The sequence below is a fragment of the Oncorhynchus mykiss genome, unplaced genomic scaffold (assembly GCF_013265735.2).
Source record: "Oncorhynchus mykiss isolate Arlee unplaced genomic scaffold, USDA_OmykA_1.1 un_scaffold_182, whole genome shotgun sequence".
Lineage (NCBI taxonomy): Eukaryota > Metazoa > Chordata > Actinopteri > Salmoniformes > Salmonidae > Oncorhynchus > Oncorhynchus mykiss.
The window spans coordinates 252,501-277,500 of record NW_023493672.1 but is presented as its reverse complement, the minus strand read 5'-3'; the positions used below and the strand labels follow the sequence as shown (position 1 = coordinate 277,500).

Genomic DNA, 25,000 nt, shown 5'->3' with positions numbered 1-25,000 from the left:
GGGAGAGAGGAAAGGGGGAGGCGGGGGGAGAGAGAGAGAGAGGGGTAGATAGAGACAGACAGAGGGAGAGAGGGAGATGGAGAGAGAGGTACAGGGATAGAGAGAGAGGGAGATAGAGAGAGAGAGATAGAGAGAGGGGGAGGTAGATAGAGACAGACAGAGGGAGAGAGGGAGATGGAGAGAGAGGTACAGGGATAGAGAGAGAGTGAGAGGGGGGTTAGATAGAGACAGACAGGGGGAGAGAGAGAGATAGAGGGAGAGAGCGAGAGAGAGAGGAGAGAGAGAGACAGAGAGAGAGGGGGGGTAGATAGAGACAGACAGAGGGAGAGAGAGAGAGATAGAGGGAGAGAGTGAGAGAGAGAGGAGAGAGAGAGACAGAGAGAGAAAGGGGGTAGATAGAGACAGACAGAGGGAGAGAGGGATATAGAGGGAGAGAGCGAGAGCGAGAGAGGGAGGAGAGAGAGAGACAGAGAGAGAGAGAGGGGGTAGATAGAGACAGACAGAGGGAGAAAGAGAGACAGGGAGAGATCACAGCCAAGTTGTGTTGTTCCTCAAAAGAACAGACATGGAAACAACCAGACATTCACAGCCCAGTAAGCTGTACAACATCAGACATTCATACAGATGGGCCCAAAACAGCACAGAAGAATACCAGAAAGAAACCTGGAACCAAAATATCCAAACACTCTTAGATAACTTTTTGGAGACCACATTCACTCACAGTGAAGAAGACATCAATCTGGCAGGACCTGATTCCATCCTAAACGAGATGCTCAAACTCACTAGTGCAAAATTTCAATTGGCTATATTAAAACTTTTTAATTTGATCCTGAGTGTAGGTTATTTCCCTGACATCTGGAATCACGGACTCATAACCCCAAATCTTTAAGAACTGAGACATATTTGACCCTAACAATTACAGAGGCATTTGTGTGAACAGTAACCTGGGGAAGGTTTTCTGTAGTATTATAAATGTAAGAGTTCTAAACTTCCTTAATAAACACAATGTATTGAGTAAAAGACAAATTGAATTTATACCAAAACATTGCACGACCAATCATATTTACACCCTACACACCCTGATAGATAAACATGTCCACCAAAATAATACCAAAATATACGCTTGCTTTATCGACTTCCAAAAAGCATTTGATTCTATTTGGCATACAGGACTGTTCTGCAAAGTTATTGAAAGTGATGTAGGGGGTCAAACATATGACATAATTAAATCAATGTATACTGGCAATAGGTGCAGCATTAAAATGGGCAGGAAAAGAACATCATCTTTTAACCAGACGCAGGGCCTTCGCCAGGGTTGCAATCTGAGCCCTGCACTCTTCAATATTTACATCAACGAATTGGCCACTATTCTAGAAAAATCCTCAGCCCCTGGTGTTAGTCTCCACAATTCAGAAGTTAAATGCCTACTCTTCGCAGATGACCTATGCCTGCAGTTACCCACAGCACATGGCCTACAGCAAAGCCTGGACCTGCTAGAGCAGTACTACCAGACCTGGGCCCTGGCAGTAAACCCCCACAGCACATGGCCTACAGCAGAGCCTGGACCTGCTAGAGCAGTACTGCCAGACCTGGGCCCTGGCAGTAAACCCCCACAGCACATGGCCTACAGCAGGGCCTGGACCTGCTAGAGCAGTACTACCAGACCTGGGCCCTGGCAGTAAACCCCCACAGCACATGGCCTACAGCAGGGCCTGGACCTGCTAGAGCAGTACTACCAGACCTGGGCCCTGGCAGTAAACCCCCACAGCACATGGCCTACAGCAGGGCCTGGACCTGCTAGAGCAGTACTACCAGACCTGGGCTTTGGCAGTAAACCCCCACAGCACATGGCCTACAGCAGAGCCTGGACCTGCTAGAGCAGTACTACCAGACCTGGGCCCTGGCAGTAAACCCCCACAGCACATGGCCTACAGCAGAGCCTGGACCTGCTAGAGCAGTACTACCAGACCTGGGCCCTGGCAGTAAACCCCCACAGCACATGGCCTAGAGCAGAGCCTGGACCTGCTAGAGCAGTACTACCAGACCTGGGCCCTGGCAGTAAACCCCCACAGCACATGGCCTACAGCAGAGCCTGGACCTGCTAGAGCAGTACTGCCAGACCTGGGCCCTGGCAGTAAACCCCAAAAATACTAAAATTATGATTTTCCAGAGAAGATCCAGATCTCAGGGAATTAGACCAAAGTTTTCAATTGGTACAAAATATATAGAGTACTGCAGACATTACAATTAGTGAGGTTTAAAAATAAGCTCAACTCGACACCTTAATGAGGCAGTGAATGAGCTGAGAGAGAAAGCACGCAGGTCATTCTACGCCATTAAAAAGCCAATTCAAATTGATATACCTATTAAAATGTGGCTTAAACTAATTGAATGTGTCATTGAACCAATTGCACTTTTTGACAGTGAGGTGTGGGGTCCACTTGCAAAACAAGATTTCACCCAATGGGACAAACACCCCATTGAAACCCTGCATGCAGAGTTCTGTCAGATTCTCCTACATGTCCAGAGGAAGCTACAGACAATGCATGCAGGGCAGAATTAGGCCAATATCCACTAATAATAAAAACTTTAAAAAAGAGCAATTAAGTTTTGGAAACATCTAAAATACAGTGACCCACTCTCATATCATTACCAAGCCCTGCAATGCCAAGAGCTGAGCAAAGAAAAGAGTCCCCTCATCCAGCTGGTCCTGAGGCTGAGTTCACAAACCTGTTCTACTAACACACTGAAGCCTCAGTCCCCTCATCCAGCTGGTCCTGGGGCTGAGTTCACAAACCTGTTCTACTAACACGCTGAAGCCTCAGTCCCCTCATCCAGCTGGTCCTGGGGCTGAGTTCACTAACCTGTTCTACTAACACACTGAAGCCTCAGTCCCCTCATCCAGCTGGTCCTGGGGCTGAGTTCACTAACCTGTTCTACTGACACACTGAAGCCTCAGTCCCCTCATCCAGCTGGTCCTGGGGCTGAGTTCACAAACTTGTTCTACTAACACACTGAAGCCTCAGGACCAGAACATCCAATCAATCAGAATAAACCAAATTACAACACAGTCAAAACAAAACTATATTGCTTATTGGGAAACACAAGAACAAACACAAAGCCAAATGCAGTGCTATCTGGCCCTAAATCGACAGTACACTGTGGCTAAATATTTGACCATGGTTACTGATCAAAACCTTAGAAAAACCTTGACAAAGTACAGGCTCAGTGAGCACAGCCTTGCCATTGAGAAGGGTAGACACAGGAAAAGCTGGCTCCCTGTAGAGGAAAGGCTGTGCAACCACTGCACCACAGCAGAACCTGAGACAGAGCTGCATTTCCTGACAAAATGTCAAAAATATAGAAAAAGAGGGAGAGAGAGAGAGACGGGGAGAGAGATAAAGAGGGAGAGAGAGAGTCGTGGAGAGAGAAAGAAAGAGAGAGAGAGAGAGAGATGCGGAGAGAGAAAGAAAGAGAGAGAGAGAGACGGGGAGAGAGATAAAGAGGGAGAGAGAGAGTCGTGGAGAGAGAAAGAAAGAGAGAGAGAGACGTGGAGAGAGAAAGAAAGAGAGAGAGAGACGTGGAGAGAGAAAGAAAGAGAGAGAGAGAGAGACGTGGAGAGAGAAAGAAAGAAAGAGAGAGAGAGACGGAGAGAGTCTTTGAACAGCAGTTCTCCTCTCTTCAGTCTCATGCTATAAGTACTGGAAAGCCTTATAGTGAGCAGAATTATAATGGATATAATGTCTGTTTAATCTACCTGGGGAAGCACAGCAACACGCTATACCATACTATACTACACTATACTACACTATACCATACTATACTATACTACACTATACCATACTATATAACACTATACTACACTATACTACGCCACATTATACTAGACCACGCCACACTATACTACACCGTACAACACTGTACTGCACTATACCACACTATACTGTACCATGCTACACTATACCACAATATACTGCACTATACCACACTGTGCTGCACTATACCACACTATGCCATACTATACTACACTATACTATACTGCGCTATACCACACTATGCCATACTATACTACACTATACCATACTGCGCTATACCACACTATGCTATACTATGCTACACCATATTACACGGAATATACCATACTATACTACACTATACTATACCACGCTACACCATACTGTGATATACTACACTATACTACACCACACTATGATATACTACACTACACTGCACTACACCACACCATATCACACTATACTACACTGTGCTATACTATACCACACTATACTATACTACACTATACCATATCACACTATAGCACACCATATCACACTATACTACACTGTGATATACTATACCACACTATACTAACCTATATCATACCATACTACACTATACAGCACTATACTATGATATACTACACTACACTGCACTATACCACACTATACTAACCTATATCATACCATACTACACTATACAGCACTATACTACACTATACCGCACTATACTACACTATATTATGCTATACCATACCATACTGCACTATACTAAGCTGTACCATGCTACACTAAACAGCACAATACTACACTATCCCGTGCTATACTATACCACACTGTACCATACTATACTACACTATACCATACCACACTATACCACACCATAATATACTATACCATAGTGTGGTATATACCAATATTCTACACTGCACTATACTACACCATACCACACCGCACTATGCTATACTACACCATACTATACAACACTATACTGCACTATACCATACCCCTGCACCACTATATATATATTTCTATACTACTACGCTATACTATACTATACTACGTTACTATACTATACTATACTGATGTACTATACTGTGCTATACTATCCTATGATATACTATACTACACTATACTGCCCTGGATTAGCACTGTGGCACACTATACTATACCCCACTATACCATACTATACTATACTTTCCTACACTATCCTATACCATCCTATACTATGCTATACTGTACCATACTATACTATCCTGTGTTATACTATACTATACTATCCTATACTATACTGTACTATACTACCATACTATGCTGTACTATACTACTATACTTTGTTATACTATACTATACTGGCCTGGGGTGGCACTGCAACATACTATACTGTCATATACTATACTATAATGCACTGTACTGTGCTGTACTATACCATACTATGCTATACTATGCTATACTATACTGTGCTATACTATGCTATACCATGCTATAATATGCTATACTATACTATGCTATGCTATACTGTGCTATACTATACGATACCATACTATACTATACTGTATTATACTATGCTATACTATGCTATACTATACTATACTGTGCTATACTATGCTATACTATGCTATACCATACTATACTATGCTATACTGTACAATGCTTTACTATACTGTGCTATACTATGCTATACTATAGTATATTATCCTGTATTATACTATACCATGCTATGTTATGCTATACTATACTATACTATACTGTATTATACTATACTATGCTATGCTATGCTATACTATACTATGCTATACTATACTATTCTATGTTATACTATGCTATGCTACACTATGTTATACTGTACTATGCTATGCTATGCTATACTATACTATGCTATACTATACTATTCTATGTTATACTATGCTATGCTACACTATGTTATACTGTACTATTCTATGCTATACTATACTATACTATGCTATACTATACTATTCTATGTTATACTATGCTATGCTACACTATGTTATACTGTACTATTCTATGCTATACTATACTATACTATGCTATACTATACTATTCTATGTTATACTATGCTATGCTACACTATGTTATACTGTACTATTCTATGCTATACTATACTATTCTATGTTATACTATGCTATGCTACACTATGTTATACTGTACTATTCTATACTATACTATACTATACTATTCTATACTATACTATACTATACTATTCTATACTATACTGTACTATTCTATGCTATACTATACTATTCTATGTTATACTATGCTATGCTACACTATGTTATACTGTACTATTCTATGCTATACTATACTATGCTATACTATACTATACTGTACTATTCTATGCTATACTATACTATTCTATGTTATACTATGCTATACTATACTATACTATACTATTCTATACTATACTATACTATACTATTCTATACTATACTATACTATACTATTCTATACTATACTATACTATACTGTACTATTCTATGCTATACTATACTATTCTATGTTATACTATGCTATGCTACACTATGTTATACTGTACTATTCTATGCTATGCTATACTATACTATGCTATACTATACTATTCTATGTTATACTGTACTATGCTACACTATGTTATACTATACTATACTATGCTACACTATGTTATACTGTACTATACTATGCTATACTATACTATTCTATGTTATACTATACTATGCTACACTATGTTATACTGTACTATTCTATGCTATACTATACTATGCTATACTATACTATACTGTACTATTCTATGCTATACTATACTATGCTATACTATACTATACTGTACTATACTATGCTATACTATACTATACTGTACTATTCTATGCTATACTATACTATACTATACTATACTGTACTATACTATGCTATACTATACTATACTGTACTATTCTATGCTATACTATACTATGCTATACTATACTATACTGTACTATACTATGCTACACTATTCTATGCTATACTATACTATACTATACTGTACTATTCTATGCTATACTATACTATGCTATACTATACTATACTGTACTATACTATGCTACACTATTCTATGCTATACTATACTATACTATACTATACTATACTGTACTATTCTATGCTATACTATACTATGCTATACTATACTATACTATACTATGCTATACTATACTATACTGTACTATTCTATGCTATACTATACTATGCTATACTATACTATACTGTACTATACTATGCTATACTATACTATACTGTACTATTCTATGCTATACTATACTATGCTATACTATACTATACTATGCTATACTATACTATACTGTACTATACTATGCTACACTATTCTATGCTATACTATACTATACTATACTATACTATACTATACTATACTATACCGTACTATTCTATGCTATACTATACTATGCTATACTATACTGTACTATACTATACTATACTATACTGTACTATACTATGCTATACTATACTATACTGTACTATACTATGCTACACTATTCTATGCTATACTATGCTATACTATACTGTACTATACTATGCTATACTATACTATACTGTACTATTCTATGCTATACTATACTATGCTATACTATACTATACTGTACTATACTATGCTATACTATACTATACTGTACTATTCTATGCTATACTATACTATGCTATACTATACTATGCTATACTATACTATACTGTACTATACTATGCTACACTATTCTATGCTATACTATACTATACTATACTATACTATACTATACTGTACTATTCTATGCTATACTATACTATGCTATACTATACTATACTGTACTATACTATGCTATACTATACTATACTGTACTATACTATGCTATACTATACTATACTGTACTATACTATGCTACACTATTCTATGCTATACTATACTATACTATACTGTACTATACTATGCTATACTATACTATACTGTACTATACTATGCTATACTATACTATACTGTACTATACTATGCTATACTATACTATGCTATACTGTACTATACTATACTATACTATACTATACTATACTATACTATGCTACACTATTCTATACTATACTATACTATACTATACTATACTATGCTACACTATTCTATACTATACTATACTATACTATACTATACTATACTATACTGTACTATTCTATGCTATACTATACTATGCTATACTATACTATACTGTACTATACTATGCTATACTATACTATACTGTACTATTCTATGCTATACTATACTATGCTATACTATACTATGCTATACTATACTATACTGTACTATACTATGCTACACTATTCTATGCTATACTATACTATACTATACTATACTATACTATACTGTACTATTCTATGCTATACTATACTATGCTATACTATACTATACTGTACTATACTATGCTATACTATACTATACTGTACTATACTATGCTATACTATACTATACTGTACTATACTATGCTACACTATTCTATGCTATACTATACTATACTATACTGTACTATACTATGCTATACTATACTATACTGTACTATACTATGCTATACTATACTATACTGTACTATACTATGCTATACTATACTATGCTATACTGTACTATACTATACTATACTATACTATACTATACTATACTATGCTACACTATTCTATACTATACTATACTATACTATACTATACTATGCTATACTATTCTATTCTATACTATACTATACTGTACTATACTATGCTATACTATACTATACTGTACTATACTATGCTATACTATACTATACTGTACTATACTATGCTATACTATACTATACTGTACTATACTATGCTATACTATACTATGCTATACTGTACTATACTATACTATACTATACTATACTATACTATACTATGCTACACTATTCTATACTATACTATACTATACTATACTATACTATGCTATACTATTCTATGCTATACTATACTATACTGTACTATACTATGCTATACTATACTATACTGTACTATTCTATGCTATACTATACTATGCTATACTATACTATGCTATACTATACTATACTGTACTATACTATGCTACACTATTCTATGCTATACTATACTATACTATACTATACTATACTATACTGTACTATTCTATGCTATACTATACTATGCTATACTATACTATACTGTACTATACTATGCTATACTATACTATACTGTACTATACTATGCTATACTATACTATACTGTACTATACTATGCTACACTATTCTATGCTATACTATACTATACTATACTGTACTATACTATGCTATACTATACTATACTATACTATACTATACTATACTATACTATACTGTACTATTCTATGTTATACTATACTATGCTATACTATACTATACTGTACTATACTATGCTATACTATACTATACTGTACTATACTATGCTATACTATACTATACTGTACTATACTATGCTACACTATTCTATGCTATACTATACTATACTATACTGTACTATACTATGCTATACTATACTATACTGTACTATACTATGCTATACTATACTATACTGTACTATACTATGCTATACTATACTATGCTATACTGTACTATACTATACTATACTATACTATACTATACTATGCTACACTATTCTATACTATACTATACTATACTATACTATACTATGCTACACTATTCTATACTATACTATACTATACTATACTATACTATACTATACTGTACTATTCTATGCTATACTATACTATGCTATACTATACTATACTGTACTATACTATGCTATACTATACTATACTGTACTATTCTATGCTATACAATACTATGCTATACTATACTATGCTATACTATACTATACTGTACTATACTATGCTACACTATTCTATGCTATACTATACTATACTATACTATACTATACTATACTGTACTATTCTATGCTATACTATACTATGCTATACTATACTATACTGTACTATACTATGCTATACTATACTATACTGTACTATACTATGCTATACTATACTATACTGTACTATACTATGCTACACTATTCTATGCTATACTATACTATACTATACTGTACTATACTATGCTATACTATACTATACTGTACTATACTATGCTATACTATACTATACTGTACTATACTATGCTATACTATACTATGCTATACTGTACTATACTATACTATACTATACTATACTATACTATACTATGCTACACTATTCTATACTATACTATACTATACTATACTATACTATGCTATACTATTCTATTCTATACTATACTGACCTGCTGTGGCTGCAACATACTATACTACTATTTATTGTTCTCTTTATTCTTTATTTATTCATGAATCAGAGAGAGAGTCATGACTCACTGAATCACTGGAACATGAGGGCAGTTTATTCATGAATCAGAGAGAGAGAGTCATGACTCACTGAATCACTGGAACATGAGGGCAGTTTATTCATGAATCAGAGAGAGAGAGTCATGACTCACTGAATCACTGGAACATGAGGGCAGTTTATTCATGAATCAGAGAGAGAGAGTCATGACTCACTGAATCACTGGAACATGAGGGCAGTTTATTCATGAATCAGAGAGAGAGAGTCATGACTCACTGAATCACTGGAACATGAGGGCAGTTTATTCATGAATCAGAGAGAGAGTCATGACTCACTGAATCACTGGAACATGAGGGCAGTTTATTCATGAATCAGAGAGAGAGTCATGACTCACTGAATCACTGGAACATGAGGGCAGTTTATTCATGAATCAGAGAGAGAGTCATGACTCACTGAATCACTGGAACATGAGGGCAGTTTATTCATGAATCAGAGAGAGAGTCATGACTCACTGAATGACTGGAACATGAGGGCAGTTTATTCATGAATCAGAGAGAGAGTCATGACTCACTGAATGACTGGCAGTTTACTTCACTACTCTGATTCTATCCCAGTTTAATCAAATCTCGGAATAATCTCTCTGTGTCTCTCTTTGTGTCTCTCTCTCTCTCTCTCTCTGTCTCTGTGTCTCTCTGTCTCTCTCTCTCTCTCTCTCTCTCTCTCTCTCTCTCTCTGTGTCTGTGTCTCTCTGTCTCTCTCTCTCTCTCTCTCTCTCTCTCTCTGTGTCTCTCTCTCTCTCTCTGTCTCTCTCTCTGTGTCTCTCTCTCTCTCTCTCTCTCTCTCTCTCTGTGTCTCTCTCTCTCTCTCTGTCTCTCTCTCTCTCGCCTCCAGAGGATCAGCTCCCCTCGGGGTTCCCCACCATAGACATGGGTCCCCAGCTGAAGGTGGTTGAACGCTCTAGAACGGCCACCATGCTGTGTGCTGCTAGCGGCAACCCCGACCCAGAAATCACCTGGTTTAAAGACTTCCTCCCTGTCAACACCACCAATAACAACGGGCGAATCAAACAGCTCCGTTCAGGTATGGAGTGATCAGCGGGAAAATACGAGTGTCAACACAATGTTACCCCCCTCTTTCTAATCCTCTGCTCCCCCCTCTTTCTAATCCTCCGCTCCCCCTGTCTTTCTCTTTCTAATCCTCCGCTCCCCCTGTCTTTCTCTTTCTAATCCTCCGCTCCCCCTGTCTTTCTCTTTCTAATCCTCCGCTCCCCCTGTCTTTCTCTTTCTAATCCTCCGCTCCCCCTGTCTTTCTCTTTCTAATCCTCCGCTCCCCCTGTCTTTCTCTTTCTAATCCTCCGCTCCCCCTGTCTTTCTCTTTCTAATCCTCCGCTCCCCCTGTCTTTCTCTTTCTAATCCTCCGCTCCCCCTGTCTTTCTCTTTCTAATCCTCCGCTCCCCCTGTCTTTCTCTTTCTAATCCTCCGCTCCCCCTGTCTTTCTAGTCCTCCGCTCCCCCTCTCTTTCTCTTTCTCTTTCTCTTCCTCCTCTCCCCCTCTCTTTCTCTTTCTAGTCCTCCGCTCCCCCTCTCTTTATAGTCCTCTTCTCCCCCTCTCTTTCTCTTTCTATTCCTCCGCTCCCCCTCTCTTTCTCTTTCTATTCCTCCTCTCCCCCTCTCTTTCTCTTTCTAGTCCTCCGTTCCCCCTCTCTTTCTCTTTCTAATCCTCCGCTCCCCCTGTCTTTCTCTTTCTAATCCTCCGCTCCCCCTGTCTTTCTCTTTCTAATCCTCCGCTCCCCCTGTCTTTCTCTTTCTAATCCTCCGCTCCCCCTGTCTTTCTCTTTCTAATCCTCCGCTCCCCCTGTCTTTCTAGTCCTCCGCTCCCCCTCTCTTTCTCTTTCTCTTTCTCTTCCTCCTCTCCCCCTCTCTTTCTCTTTCTAGTCCTCCGCTCCCCCTCTCTTTATAGTCCTCTTCTCCCCCTCTCTTTCTCTTTCTATTCCTCCGCTCCCCCTCTCTTTCTCTTTCTATTCCTCCTCTCCCCCTCTCTTTCTCTTTCTAGTCCTCCGCTCCCCCTCTCTTTCTCTTTCTAGTCCTCCTCTCCCACTCTCTTTCTCTTTCTAGTCCTCCGCTCCCCTTCTCTTTCTCTTTCTAGTCCTCCGCTCCCCCTGTCTTTCTCTTTCTAATCCTCCGCTCCCCCTGTCTTTCTCTTTCTAATCCTCCGCTCCCCCTGTCTTTCTCTTTCTAATCCTCCGCTCCCCCTGTCTTTCTCTTTCTAATCCTCCGCTCCCCCTGTCTTTCTCTTTCTAATCCTCCGCTCCCCCTGTCTTTCTAGTCCTCCGCTCCCCCTCTCTTTCTCTTTCTCTTTCTCTTCCTCCTCTCCCCCTCTCTTTCTCTTTCTAGTCCTCCGCTCCCCCTCTCTTTATAGTCCTCTTCTCCCCCTCTCTTTCTCTTTCTATTCCTCCGCTCCCCCTCTCTTTCTCTTTCTATTCCTCCTCTCCCCCTCTCTTTCTCTTTCTAGTCCTCCGCTCCCCCTCTCTTTCTCTTTCTAGTCCTCCTCTCCCACTCTCTTTCTCTTTCTAGTCCTCCGCTCCCCTTCTCTTTCTCTTTCTAGTCCTCCGCTCCCCCTCTCTTTCTCTTTCTAGTCCTCCTCTCCCACTCTCTTTCTCTTTCTAGTCCTCCGCTCCCCCTCTCTTTCTCTTTCTAGTCCTCCGCTCCCCCTCTCTTTCTCTTTCTAGTCCTCCTCTCCCACTCTCTTTCTCTTTCTAGTCCTCCGCTCCCCTTCTCTTTCTCTTTCTAGTCCTCCGCTCCCCCTCTCTTTCTCTTTCTAGTCCTCCTCTCCCACTCTCTTTCTCTTTCTAGTCCTCCGCTCCCACTCTCTTTCTCTTTCTAGTCCTCCGCTCCCCTTCTCTTTCTCTTTCTAGTCCTCCTCTCCCCCTCTCTTTCTCTTTCTAGTCCTCCGCTCCCCTTCTCTTTCTCTTTCTAGTCCTCCTCTCCCACTCTCTTTCTCTTTCTAGTCCTCCACTTCTCTTCTCTTTCTCTTTCTAGTCCTCCTCTCCCCCTCTCTTTCTCTTTCTAGTGCTCCACTCCCCTTCTCTTTCTCTTTCTAGTCCTCCGCTCCCCCTCTCTTTCTCTTTCTCTTTCTAGTCCTCCTCTCCCACTCTCTTTCTCTTTCTAGTCCTCCGCTCCCCTTCTCTTTCTCTTTCTAGTCCTCCTCTCCCACTCTCTTTCTCTTTCTAGTCCTCCGCTCCCCCTCTCTTTCTCTTTCTAGTCCTCCTCTCCCACTCTCTTTCTCTTTCTAGTCCTCCACTTCTCTTCTCTTTCTCTTTCTAGTCCTCCTCTCCCCCTCTCTTTCTCTTTCTCTTTCTAGTCCTCCTCTCCCACTCTCTTTCTCTTTCTAGTCCTCCGCTCCCCTTCTCTTTCTCTTTCTAGTCCTCCTCTCCCACTCTCTTTCTCTTTCTAGTCCTCCGCTCCCCCTCTCTTTCTCTTTCTAGTCCTCCTCTCCCACTCTCTTTCTCTTTCTAGTCCTCCGCTCCCCTTCTCTTTCTCTTTCTAGTCCTCCTCTCCCCCTCTCTTTCTCTTTCTCTTTCTAGTCCTCCTCCCCCCTGTCTTTCTCTTTCTAGTCCTCCGCTCCCCCTGTCTTTCTCTTTCTAGTCCTCCTCTCCCCCTCTCTTTCTCTTTCTAGTCCTCCTCTCCCCCTCTCTTTCTCTTTCTCTTTCTAGTCCTCCTCCCCCCTGTCTTTCTCTTTCTAGTCCTCCGCTCCCCCTGTCTTTCTCTTTCTAGTCCTCCTCTCCCCCTCTCTTTCTCTTTCTAGTCCTCCACTCCCCTTCTCTTTCTCTTTCTAGTCCTCCTCTCCCCCTCTCTTTCTCTTTCTCTTTCTAGTCCTCCTCCCCCCTGTCTTTCTCTTTCTAGTCCTCCGCTCCCCCTGTCTTTCTCTTTCTAGTCCTCCTCTCCCCCTCTCTTTCTCTTTCTAGTCCTCCACTCCCCCTCTCTTTCTCTTTCTAGTCCTCCACTCCCCCTCTCTTTCTCTTTCTAGTCCTCCGCTCCCTCTCTCTTTCTCTTTCTAATCCTCCTCTCCCCCTCTCTTTCTCTTTCTCTTTCTAGTCCTCCTCCCCCCTCTCTTTCTCTTTCTAGTCCTCCGCTCCCCCTCTCTTTCTCTTTCTAGTCCTCCTCTCCCCCTCTCTTTCTCTTTCTAGTCCTCCTCTCCCCCTCTCGTTCTCTTTCTAGTCCTTCTCTCCCCCTCTCTTTCTCTTTCTAGTCCTATGCTCCCCCTGTCTTTCTCTTTCTAGTCCTCCTCTCCCCCTCTCTTTCTCTTTCTAGTCCTCCGCTCCCCCTCTCTTTCTCTTTCTAGTCCTCCACTCCCTCTCTTTCTAGTCCTCCGCTCCCCCTCTCTTTCTCTTTCTAGTCCTCCTCTCCCTCTCTCTTTCTAGTCCTCCTCTCCCCCGCTCTTTCTCTTTCTAGTCCTCCTCTCCCCCTCTCTTTCTCTTTCTAGTCCTCCTCTTCCCCCTCTCGTTCTCTTTCGAGTCCTCCTCTCTCTTTCTAGTCCTCCGCTCCCCCTCTCTTTCTAGTCCTGCTCTCCTTCTCTCTTTCTAGTCCTCCGCTCCCCCTCTTTCTCTTTCTAGTCCTCCTCTCCCTCTCTCTTTCTAGTCCTCCTCTCCCCCTCTCTTTCTCTTTCTAGTCCTCCTCTCCCCCTCTCTTTCTCTTTCTAGTCCTCCACTCCCCCTCTCTTTCTCTTTCTAGTCCTCCGTTCCCCCTCTCTTTCTCTTTCTAGTCCTCCGTTCCCCCTCTCTTTCTCTTTCTAGTCCTCCTCTCCCCCTCTCTTTCTCTTTCTAGTCCTCCACTCCCCCTCTCTTTCTCTTTCTAGTCCTCCGTTCCCCCTCTCTTTCTCTTTCTAGTCCTCCGTTCCCCCTCTCTTTCTCTTTCTAGTCCTCCTCTCCCCCTCTCTTTCTCTTTCTAGTCCTCCACTCCCCCTCTCTTTCTCTTTCTAGTCCTCCACTCCCCCTCTCTTTCTCTTTCTAGTCCTCCGTTCTCCCTCTCTTTCTCTTTCTAGTCTTCTGTTCACTGCTTTTATTTTTGTTTCCCTATTTCTCCTCTTTTGTTTGGGGTTCTGTTCTTTTTATTGAAACACCTCTCTTCTCCTCTCTCTCTCTCTCTTTCTCTCTCTCTCTCTCTCTTGTTTTCTCCCTGTGAGTTGATGTCAGTTATTGTGTTGTATGGTTGTTCTATCTCCTGTCCTTTTGTTCCTGGTCCAAGGCTTTTCTCTCTCTCTAATCTCTCTGCTTTCCTCCAAACCCTGGAGGGTCTTCAGACACACTCACCATCGTGACAGACTTACCTCTTTATCTAACAACAAACTGCTTACCCCAAGGCCATGGTCTAAGCAATGATATAAGACACACTCGGAGTGACTGAGCAGCTCCCCTTTACTAAAAATACAGATAAATCTTTCCATGTACGGTATGTTTGCGTACATTGTAATGTGAAGTACGGTGTCTTGTCTGAACCACCTCCCTCTCCAGTGTAGAACACTGCTGTGATTGGTCTGAACCACCTCCCTCTCCAGTATAGACCACTGCTGTGATTGGTCTGAACCACCTCCCTCTCCAGTGTAGAACACTGCTGTGATTGGTCTGAACCACCTCCCTCTCCAGTGTAGAACACTGCTGTGATTGGTCTGAACCACCTCCCTCTCCAGTGTAGAACACTGCTGTGATTGGTCTGAACCACCTCCCTCTCCAGTGTAGAACACTGCTGTGATTGGTCTGAACCACCTCCCTCTCCAGTGTAGAACACTGCTGTGATTGGTCTGAACCACCTCCCTCTCCAGTGTAGAACACTGCTGTGATTGGTCTGAACCACCTCCCTCTCCAGTGTAGAACACTGCTGTGATTGGTCTGAACCACCTCCCTCTCCAGTGTAGACCACTGCTGTGATTGGTCTGAATCACCTCCCTCTCCAGTGTAGAACACTGCTGTGATTGGTCGGAACCACCTCCCTCTCCAGTGTAGAACACTGCTGTGATTGGTCGGAACCACCTCCCTCTCCAGTGTAGAACACTGCTGTGATTGGTCTGAACCACCTCCCTCTCCAGTGTAGAACACTGCTGTGATTGGTCTGAACCACCTCCCTCTCCAGTGTAAAACACTGCTGTGATTGGTCTGAACCACCTCCCTCTCCAGTATAGACCACTGCTGTGATTGGTCGGAACCACCTCCCTCTCCAGTATAGACCACTGCTGTGATTGGTCGGAACCACCTCCCTCTCCAGTATAGACCACTGCTGTGATTGGTCGGAACCACCTCCCTCTCCAGTGTAGAACACTGCTGTGATTGGTCTGAACCACCTCCCTCTCCAGTATAGACCACTGCTGTGATTGGTCGGAACCACCTCCCTCTCCAGTGTAGAACACTGCTGTGATTGGTCTGAACCACCTCCCTCTCCAGTGTAGAACACTGCTGTGATTGGTCTGAACCACCTCCCTCTCCAGTGTAGAACACTGCTGTGATTGGTCTGAACCACCTCCCTCTCCAGTGTAGAACACTGCTGTGATTGGTCTGAACCACCTCCCTCTCCAGTGTAGAACACTGCTGTGATTGGATGACTGCTGCATATTCTCAACTCTTCTTGGATTCCTTCAACTTTGTCCAGTCTGCCGACTTTGTTGACAAAAAGACATTAAAAAACGTATTGATTCGTGACCTCTACAAGGTCATCCGTAGAGGTGGACCCTCAATGTGAGCCTCATTGTTGCAGCCAGAACAACAACAATGTTAAAAGGCCTCTCTGCACCTAGACGATAGCAGAATGTCTACCTTCTGACAATGAAGATCCTGCTGCGTTAACCTTTACAAAACGATGCTTCCACCAATTAGAATAACCGCTGTGTTTGGGTCTCAGTGTGGAATAGGCACAGTAGTGTGAGACTCCATCTCCAGTGTTAGCTCCCTCACCCTCTAATCGGTTGGGCTCAATTCCGGTCAATTCAGAAAAGTAAACCAAATTCCAACTCCACTCCCAGATTTTCCTGATGGGAACGCAATGAAGAGAATTAGAATTGGAATTTCCCTGTACTTCTTATTAAAGCTATTTTTGCTCCCTCCCTCTCCTCTGCTTTGGGCCAGACTCTGGACCCACAATCCCTCTGGCTTCTGTTTGAACTATGACCCTTGGCTTCTCTGTCTACCTCTGGCTCAGCCCCGGCACTTCCTTATTCAGAACCCTTATATTTCTATCCCCTGTTGTGACTGGACGGGTTATATTACTCTGCTGTCAAGACATCTCACTACTATTATAGCATCGCTGTTATTCACTTTTCAATTTTTGTCTGTCTGCTAACCAGAAATGTAAATCAATTTATTAAAGTTATACATGTTTACATTATCCGATTATTGGACATTATTCGTCCTCGTTGGATCTTGAGTTTTAGCTATCGGACAACAATTACAAGTCATAGTTGTCGTTTCATCTGATCAGCGGCTCCATACGCTCTATTTGACCAATCAGCTGGTTGTTGAAAGGTTAAGTCAAGGTTGTGTAACTGTCTCTAATGAAAAGGACTGTAATGCTGTGTCTATGCTGTTTCTTCTTCTCTCTGTGTCTCTCTTAAACAACAGAGTCCTTTGGTAAGTGCTTTAACCTCTGAAAGATATCGCTACCCCCCCCCCCCCCCTCACCTGTCTGCTGTTTCCTTTGTCTCACACTGTGGTCCCTCACGGCTCCCTATTCCCTATGTAGTGCTACACACATCAGGGCCCTCTGGTCAAAAGTAGTGCACTGGATAGGGAATAGGGTGTCAGTTGGGATCAGAACACTGTCTGTACCCAACACTAATGCTGCTCGCTCACTGCTCACCGTATTCATACACTGACTGATTGCTGATGCGTTGGAGAACGACCACTGTGGTCACACACACTTAGATACACACACACACACACACACACACACACACACGCACACAGTATGAACACACACTTGACCACCCTACATCTTTCTATTGGACTAAAATGCTTTCTCCTGTTGACCCCTTCACTCATTCACTCACATAATATATCTCTCTCTCCTTCACTCACTTAATATATCTCTCTCTCCTTCACTCATTCACTCACTTAATATATCTCTCTCTCCTTCACTCATTCACTCACTTAATATATCTCTCTCTCCTTCACTCACTCATTCACTCACTTAATATATCTCTCTCTCCTTCACTCATTCACTCACGTAATATATCTCTCTCTCCTTCACTCATTCACTCACGTAATATATCTCTCTCTCCTTCACTCATTCACTCACCAACTTAATATATCTCTCTCTCCTTCACTCATTCACTCACTTAATATATCTCTCTCTCCTTCACTCGTTCACTCACTAAATATATATATCTATCTCCTTCACTCACTCATTCACTCACTTAATATATATCTCTCTCCTTCACTCATTCACTCACGTAATATATCTCTCTCTCCTTCACTCACTTAATATATCTCTCTCTCCTTCACTCGTTCACTCACTAAATATATATATCTATCTCCTTCACTCACTCATTCACTCACTTAATATATCTCTCTCTCCTTCACTCATTCACTCACTTAATATATCTCTCTCTCCTTCACTCATTCACTCACTTAATATATCTCTCTCTCCTTCACTCATTCACTCACTTAATATATCTCTCTCTCCTTCACTCATTCACTCACTTAATATATCTCTCTCTCCTTCACTCATTCACTCACTTAATATATATCTCTCTCCTTCACTCATTCACTCACTAACTTAATATATCTCTCTCTCCTTCACTCATTCACTCCCCCATAACACTGTATAGTGTTTTCCTGTCTATACTCCCTCCACTGTAAATGACTGTCTCAAATAAAAACCAGTCCAGACACCAACCCAGTCCAGATACCAACCCAGTTCAGATACCAACCCAGTCCAGACACCAACCCAGTCCAGATACCAACCCAGTCCAGATACCAACCCAGTCCAGATACCAACCCAGTCCAGACACCAACCCAGTCCAGATACCAACCCAGTCCAGACACCAACCCAGTCCAGACACCAACCCAGTCCAGATACCAACCCAGTCCAGACACCAACCCAGTCCAGACACCAACCCAGTCCAGATACCAATCCAGTCCAGATACCAACCCAGTCCAGACACCAACCCAGTCCAGACACCAACCCAGTCCAGACACCAACCCAGTCCAGACACTAACCCAGTCCAGACACCAACCCAGTCCAGACACCAACCCAGTCCAGACACCAACCCAGTCCAGACACCAACCCAGTCCAGATACCAACCCAGTCCAGACACCAACCCAGTCCAGACACCAACCCAGTCCAGATACCAACACCAACCCAGTCCAGACATCAACCCAGTCCAGACACCAACCCAGTCCAGACACCAACCAAGCCCAGACATCAACCCAGTCCAGACATCAACCCAGTCCAGACACCAACACCAACCCAGTCCTGACACCAACACCAACCCAGACCAGACACCAACCCAGTCCAGACACCAACACCAACCCAGTCCAGACATCAACCCAGTCCAGACATCAACCCAGTCCAGACATCAACACCAACCCAGTCCAGACATCAACCCAGTCCAGACACCAACCCAGTCCAGACACCAACCCAGTCCAGACATCAACCCAGTCCAGACATCAACACCAACCCAGTCCAGACATCAACCCAGTCCAGACACCAACCCAGTCCAGACACCAACCCAGTCCAGACACCAACACCTACCCAGTCCAGACACCAACACCAACCCAGTCCAGACATCAACCCAGTCCAGACACCAACACCAACCCAGTCCAGACACCAACCCAGTCCAGATACCAACCCAGTCCAGATACCAACCCAGTCCAAACACCAACACCAACCCAGTCCACATACCAACCCAGTCCAGACACCAACCCAGTCCAGTCACCAACCCAGTCCAGATTCCAACCCAGTCCAGACATCAACCCAGTCCAGACATCAACCCAGTCCAGACACCAACCCAGTCCAGATACCAACCCAGTCCAGTCACCAACCCAGTCCAGATTCCAACCCAGTCCAGACATCAACTAAGTCCAGACATCAACCCAGTCCAGACACCAACCCAGTCCAGATACCAACCCAGTCCAGACATCAACCCAGTCCAGACCCTATAGATTCTCCCCTATGGACAACAACTACACAGGGCACTTGCAATAATCTATATCTGTAGCTCTCTCTGTCTCTATCTCTCTCTTTCTCTCTCTCTCTCACTTTGTCTCTCTCTCTGTCTATCTCTGTCTGTCTCTCTCTGTCTCTCCATCTCTCTCTCTCTCTTTTATTGACCTGATAATTGTATCTAATGTGATTCTTCTCCTCTCAAAGCCAACTACTTCCCTCTCTTCCTCTCCTTCTATCTTCCTCCCCTCCCCACCTACTAACATTTCTTCTTCTTCTCTAATCTGATTTGCATTCATTGACCAATCAGGTGGCACGCCTATAAGAGGTAAGAGACGATTGTCTGGGAGGACCGCCACAGAACCAGGCTGTTTCCCAAATGGCACTAGTATTCCCTATAATAGTGCACTACTTTTTGACCAGAACCCTATGAGCCGTGTATGGGAAAATATAGTGCACAGTGTAGAGAATCAGGTGCCATTTGAGTCACATTCAGAGATAACAGACCTCGTCCCTCTTTTCCATTTCCACCATCGTTGTTCCGGTCATTTAACTATGAAACTCAAAGTACCCATCAATCGCTTCCTTGTCATTGTGTGACATGTTCTATGACTCTAAACTCCTTCCTGGTCTCCCCTACTCCCTTCATCCTAATTAACCTGTTATATTACCTAAACCCCTTCCTGGTCTCCCCTACTCCCTTCATCCTAATTAACCTGTTATATTACCTAAACCCCTTCCTGGTCTCCCCTACTCCCTTCATCCTAATTAACCTGTTATATAACCTAAACCCCTTCCTGGTCTCCCCTACTCCCTTCATCCTAATTAACCTGTTATATTACCTAAACCCCTTCCTGGTCTCCCCTACTCCCTTCATCCTAATTAACCTGTTATATAACCTAAACCCCTTCCTGGTCTCCCCTACTCCCTTCATCCTAATTAACCTGTTATATTACCTAAACCCCTTCCTGGTCTCCCCTACTCCCTTCATCCTAATTAACCTGATATACAGTGCCTTGCGAAAGTATTCGGCCCCCTTGAACCTTGCGACCTTTTGCCACATTTCAGGCTTCAAACAAAAAGATATAAAACTGTATTTTTTTGTGAAGAATCAACAACAAGTGGGACACAATCATAAAGTGGAACGACATTTATTGGATATTTCAAACTTTTTTAACAAATCAAAAACTGAAAAATTGTGCGTGCAAAATTATTCAGCCCCCTTAAGTTAATACTTTGTAGCGCCACCTTTTGCTGCGATTACAGCTGTAAGTCGCTTGGGGTATGTCTCTATCAGTTTTGCACATCGAGAGACTGAAGTTTTTTCCCATTCCTCCTTGCAAAACAGCTCGAGCTCAGTGAGGTTGGATGGAGAGCATTTGTGAACAGCAGTTTTCAGTTCTTTCCACAGATTCTCGATTTAAATCAGGTCTGGACTTTAACTTGGCCATTCTAACACCTGGATATGTTTATTTTTGAACCATTCCATTGTAGATTTTGCTTTATGTTTTGGATCATTGTCTTGTTGGAAGACAAATCTCCGTCCCAGTCTCAGGTCTTTTGCAGACTCCATCAGGTTTTCTTCCAGAATGGTCCTGTATTTGGCTCCATCCATCTTCCCATCAATTTTAACCATCTTCCCTGTTCCTGCTGAAGCAGGCCCAAACCATGATGCTGCCACCACCATGTTTGACAGTGGGGATGGTGTGTTCAGTGTGATGAGCTGTGTTGCTTTTACGCCAAACATAACGTTTTGCATTGTTGCCAAAAAGTTCAATTTTGGTTTCATCTGACCAGAGCACCTTCTTCCACATGTTTGGTGTGTCTCCCAGGTGGCTTGTGGCAAACTTTAAACAACACTTTTATGGATATCTTTAAGAAATGGCTTTCTTCTTGCCACTCTTCCATAAAGGCCAGATTTGTGCAATATACGACTGATTGTCTGTCCTATGGACAGAGTCTCCCACCTCAGCTGTAGATCTCTGCAGTTCATCCAGAGTGATCATGGGCCTCTTGGCTGCATCTCTGATCAGTCTTCTCCTTGTATGAGCTGAAAGTTTAGAGGGACGGCCAGGTCTTGGTAGATTTGCAGTGGTCTGATACTCCTTCCATTTCAATATTATCGCTTGCACAGTGCTCCTTGGGATGTTTAAAGCTTGGGAAATCTTTTTGTATCCAAATCCGGCTTTAAACTTCTTCACAACAGTATCTCGGACCTGCCTGGTGTGTTCCTTGTTCTTCATGACGCTCTCTGCGCTTTTAACGGACCTCTGAGACTATCACAGTGCAGGTGCATTTATACGGAGACTTGATTACACACATCATTCAGAGATCCTCACTGAACTTCTGAAGAGAGTTTGCTGCACTGAAAGTAAAGAGGCTGAATAATTTTGCACGCCCAATTTTTCAGTTTTTGATTTGTTAAAAAAGTTTGAAATATCCAATAAATGTCGTTCCACTTCATGATTGTGTCCCACTTGTTGTTGATTCTTCACAAAAAAATACAGTTTTATATCCTTATGTTTGAAGCCTGAAATGTGGCAAAAGGTCGCAAAGTTCAAGGGGGCTGAATACTTTCGCAAGGCACTGTATAACCTAAACCCCTTCCTGGTCTCCCCTACTCCCTTCATCCTAATTAACCTGATATATTACCTAAACCCCTTCCTGGTCTCCCCTACTCCCTTCATCCTATCAGCTTGCTCCTCTGTCTGCTTTGGTTTCCATAGTATTGCGTTGCTGTCATTTCCTGGTTGTGTCATGCCGTGGTTCTAAGTTGTGATGATGTCATAATGTATCAGATTCTAAGAAGACAAGTCTCTTCTGTTTCACTTCCTTGTCCTTTTGATTTATTTTTTCTTCATTCACTTTTTTTGGGGGGGGGTTTGGGGGGGGTCTTGACGGAGTCTTGAACTCTTGACCTCACCACAATCCTCCTGTCGCCTTTGTCTATTTTCGTCCAATCAAACGAGTCAGGCAACGTTCCAAAGGGCAAACTATTCCTAGTTTTGACCACAGCCCCATGGGACTATATAGGGAATAGGGGTCCATATGGGACTATATATAGGGAATAGAGGCCATATGGGACTATATAGAGAATAGGGGGCCATATGGGACTATATATAGGGAATAGGGGCCATATGGGACTATATCGGGAATAGGGGGCCATATGGGACTATATAGAGAATAGGGGGCCATATGGGACTATATATAGGGAATAGGGGCCATATGGGACTATATCGGGAATAGGGGGCATATGGGACTATATATAGGGAATAGGGGGCCATATTGGAACACGCATTCAGTCTTATTTTACTCCCAACTATTCTGCTCAGCACTTAAAATCAAGATGGTGACATTTCACACACACAAACCCACACACACAGACTCCTGTATTTGGATTTCTTTTTTTTTGTTTCTCTCTTTCTTTAACCCCCACTGATATTGAAAAGCCCCCAAACAACCACTTTTTTGCTAAAAAAAATTCCGGGTGCATCTTGTCTTAACGCCCTCCTCCTCTCTCCCTCCTATTTTTCTTACTGGGTATTGATTGTCTTAACGCCCTCCTCCTCTCTCCCTCCTATTTTTCTTACTGGGTATTGATTGTCTTAACGCCCTCCTCCTCTCTCCCTCCTATTTTTCTTACTGGGTGCATCTTGTCTTAACGCCCTCCTCCTCTCTCCCTCCTATTTTTCTTACTGGGTGCATCTTGTCTTAACGCCCTCCTCCTCTCTCCCTCCTATTTTTCTTACTGGGTGTTGATTGTCTTTTTGACACTTTGTCTTTTTCCAGGGAGAAGGAAAACGGCTCTAATCCGTCCGTCTTCAGGGCGGGGCCTAACCGTTGGTGTTTTGGTCCTGTGACCTCATTGGAGGATGGTTGATGTCTTAACCTTTTTTTTTTTATTGGCTGGGGGGGGGGGGGGTTACTGTGACATCACACTCCTGATCCCATTGGTGGATTCTGTTGGGTGGGCGGGGGGGTGGGGATCTCGTATTGCCATGGCAACGTTTCAGTCACGTTTGACCTTTGATTTCCCTAATAAAACTGCCTTTCAATTTTTAGCAAAAGAGATTTCTAAATGTTGTTCTCTAAGCGGAATTGCATATTTCTTTGCTTATTTTGTAGCTGCTTGTCAAACCTTTTTCAGACATTTCTTTCAGCTTTTTTTTCTTATTATTTTCAAGAGGCTGAATACAATTTTATTTTTTTATTTTTTTTTGGAAGATCAACTCCCCATAAAGATAACTAAATGTTTTGTGTCCCCTTATACGATCCAGTTTATTTTGGCTGTGTTTTAATTAAGCCCAAGTCATCTTCCCATGAGGTATAGGAACACAACTCTATAATATCCTACTTTTTAGTGAATTGTCTTTCTCGCCTCTCTCTCCCTCTCCTTCTCCCTCTCTATCTGCCCCTCTCTCTCTCTCTCTCTCTCTCTCTCTCTCTCTCTCTCTCTCTCTCTCTCTCTCTCTCTCTCTCTCCCCCCCCCCCCCCCCTCCTCTCCTTCCTCCAGGTGCCCTCCAGATAGAGTTGAGTGAGGAACAGGACCAGGGGAAATATGAATGTGTTGCCACCAACAGCGACGGAACCCGCTACTCCACCCCTGCTAACCTATACGTCAGAGGTACAGGATAAACACCCAATCTGGCAACTCATCTAGATACAGAGATATCCACCCCTGCTAACCTATACGTCAGAGGTACAGGATAAACA

The 25,000-nt window shown here is 42.4% G+C and overlaps 1 protein-coding gene across 1 annotated transcript in view; it reads left to right on the top strand.

Moving 5' to 3' along the window:
• LOC110519864 (receptor-type tyrosine-protein phosphatase delta-like) overlaps positions 1-25,000 on the top strand; it is a 279,764-nt gene that overhangs the window by 125,661 nt on the left and 129,103 nt on the right. The window contains exons 6-9 of the mRNA XM_036972586.1: positions 11,032-11,220; positions 17,743-17,751; positions 20,598-20,615; positions 24,801-24,911. Of these exons, the coding sequence (XP_036828481.1) occupies positions 11,032-11,220; positions 17,743-17,751; positions 20,598-20,615; positions 24,801-24,911 (327 nt within the window). The remainder of the gene's footprint in view (positions 1-11,031; positions 11,221-17,742; positions 17,752-20,597; positions 20,616-24,800; positions 24,912-25,000) is intronic.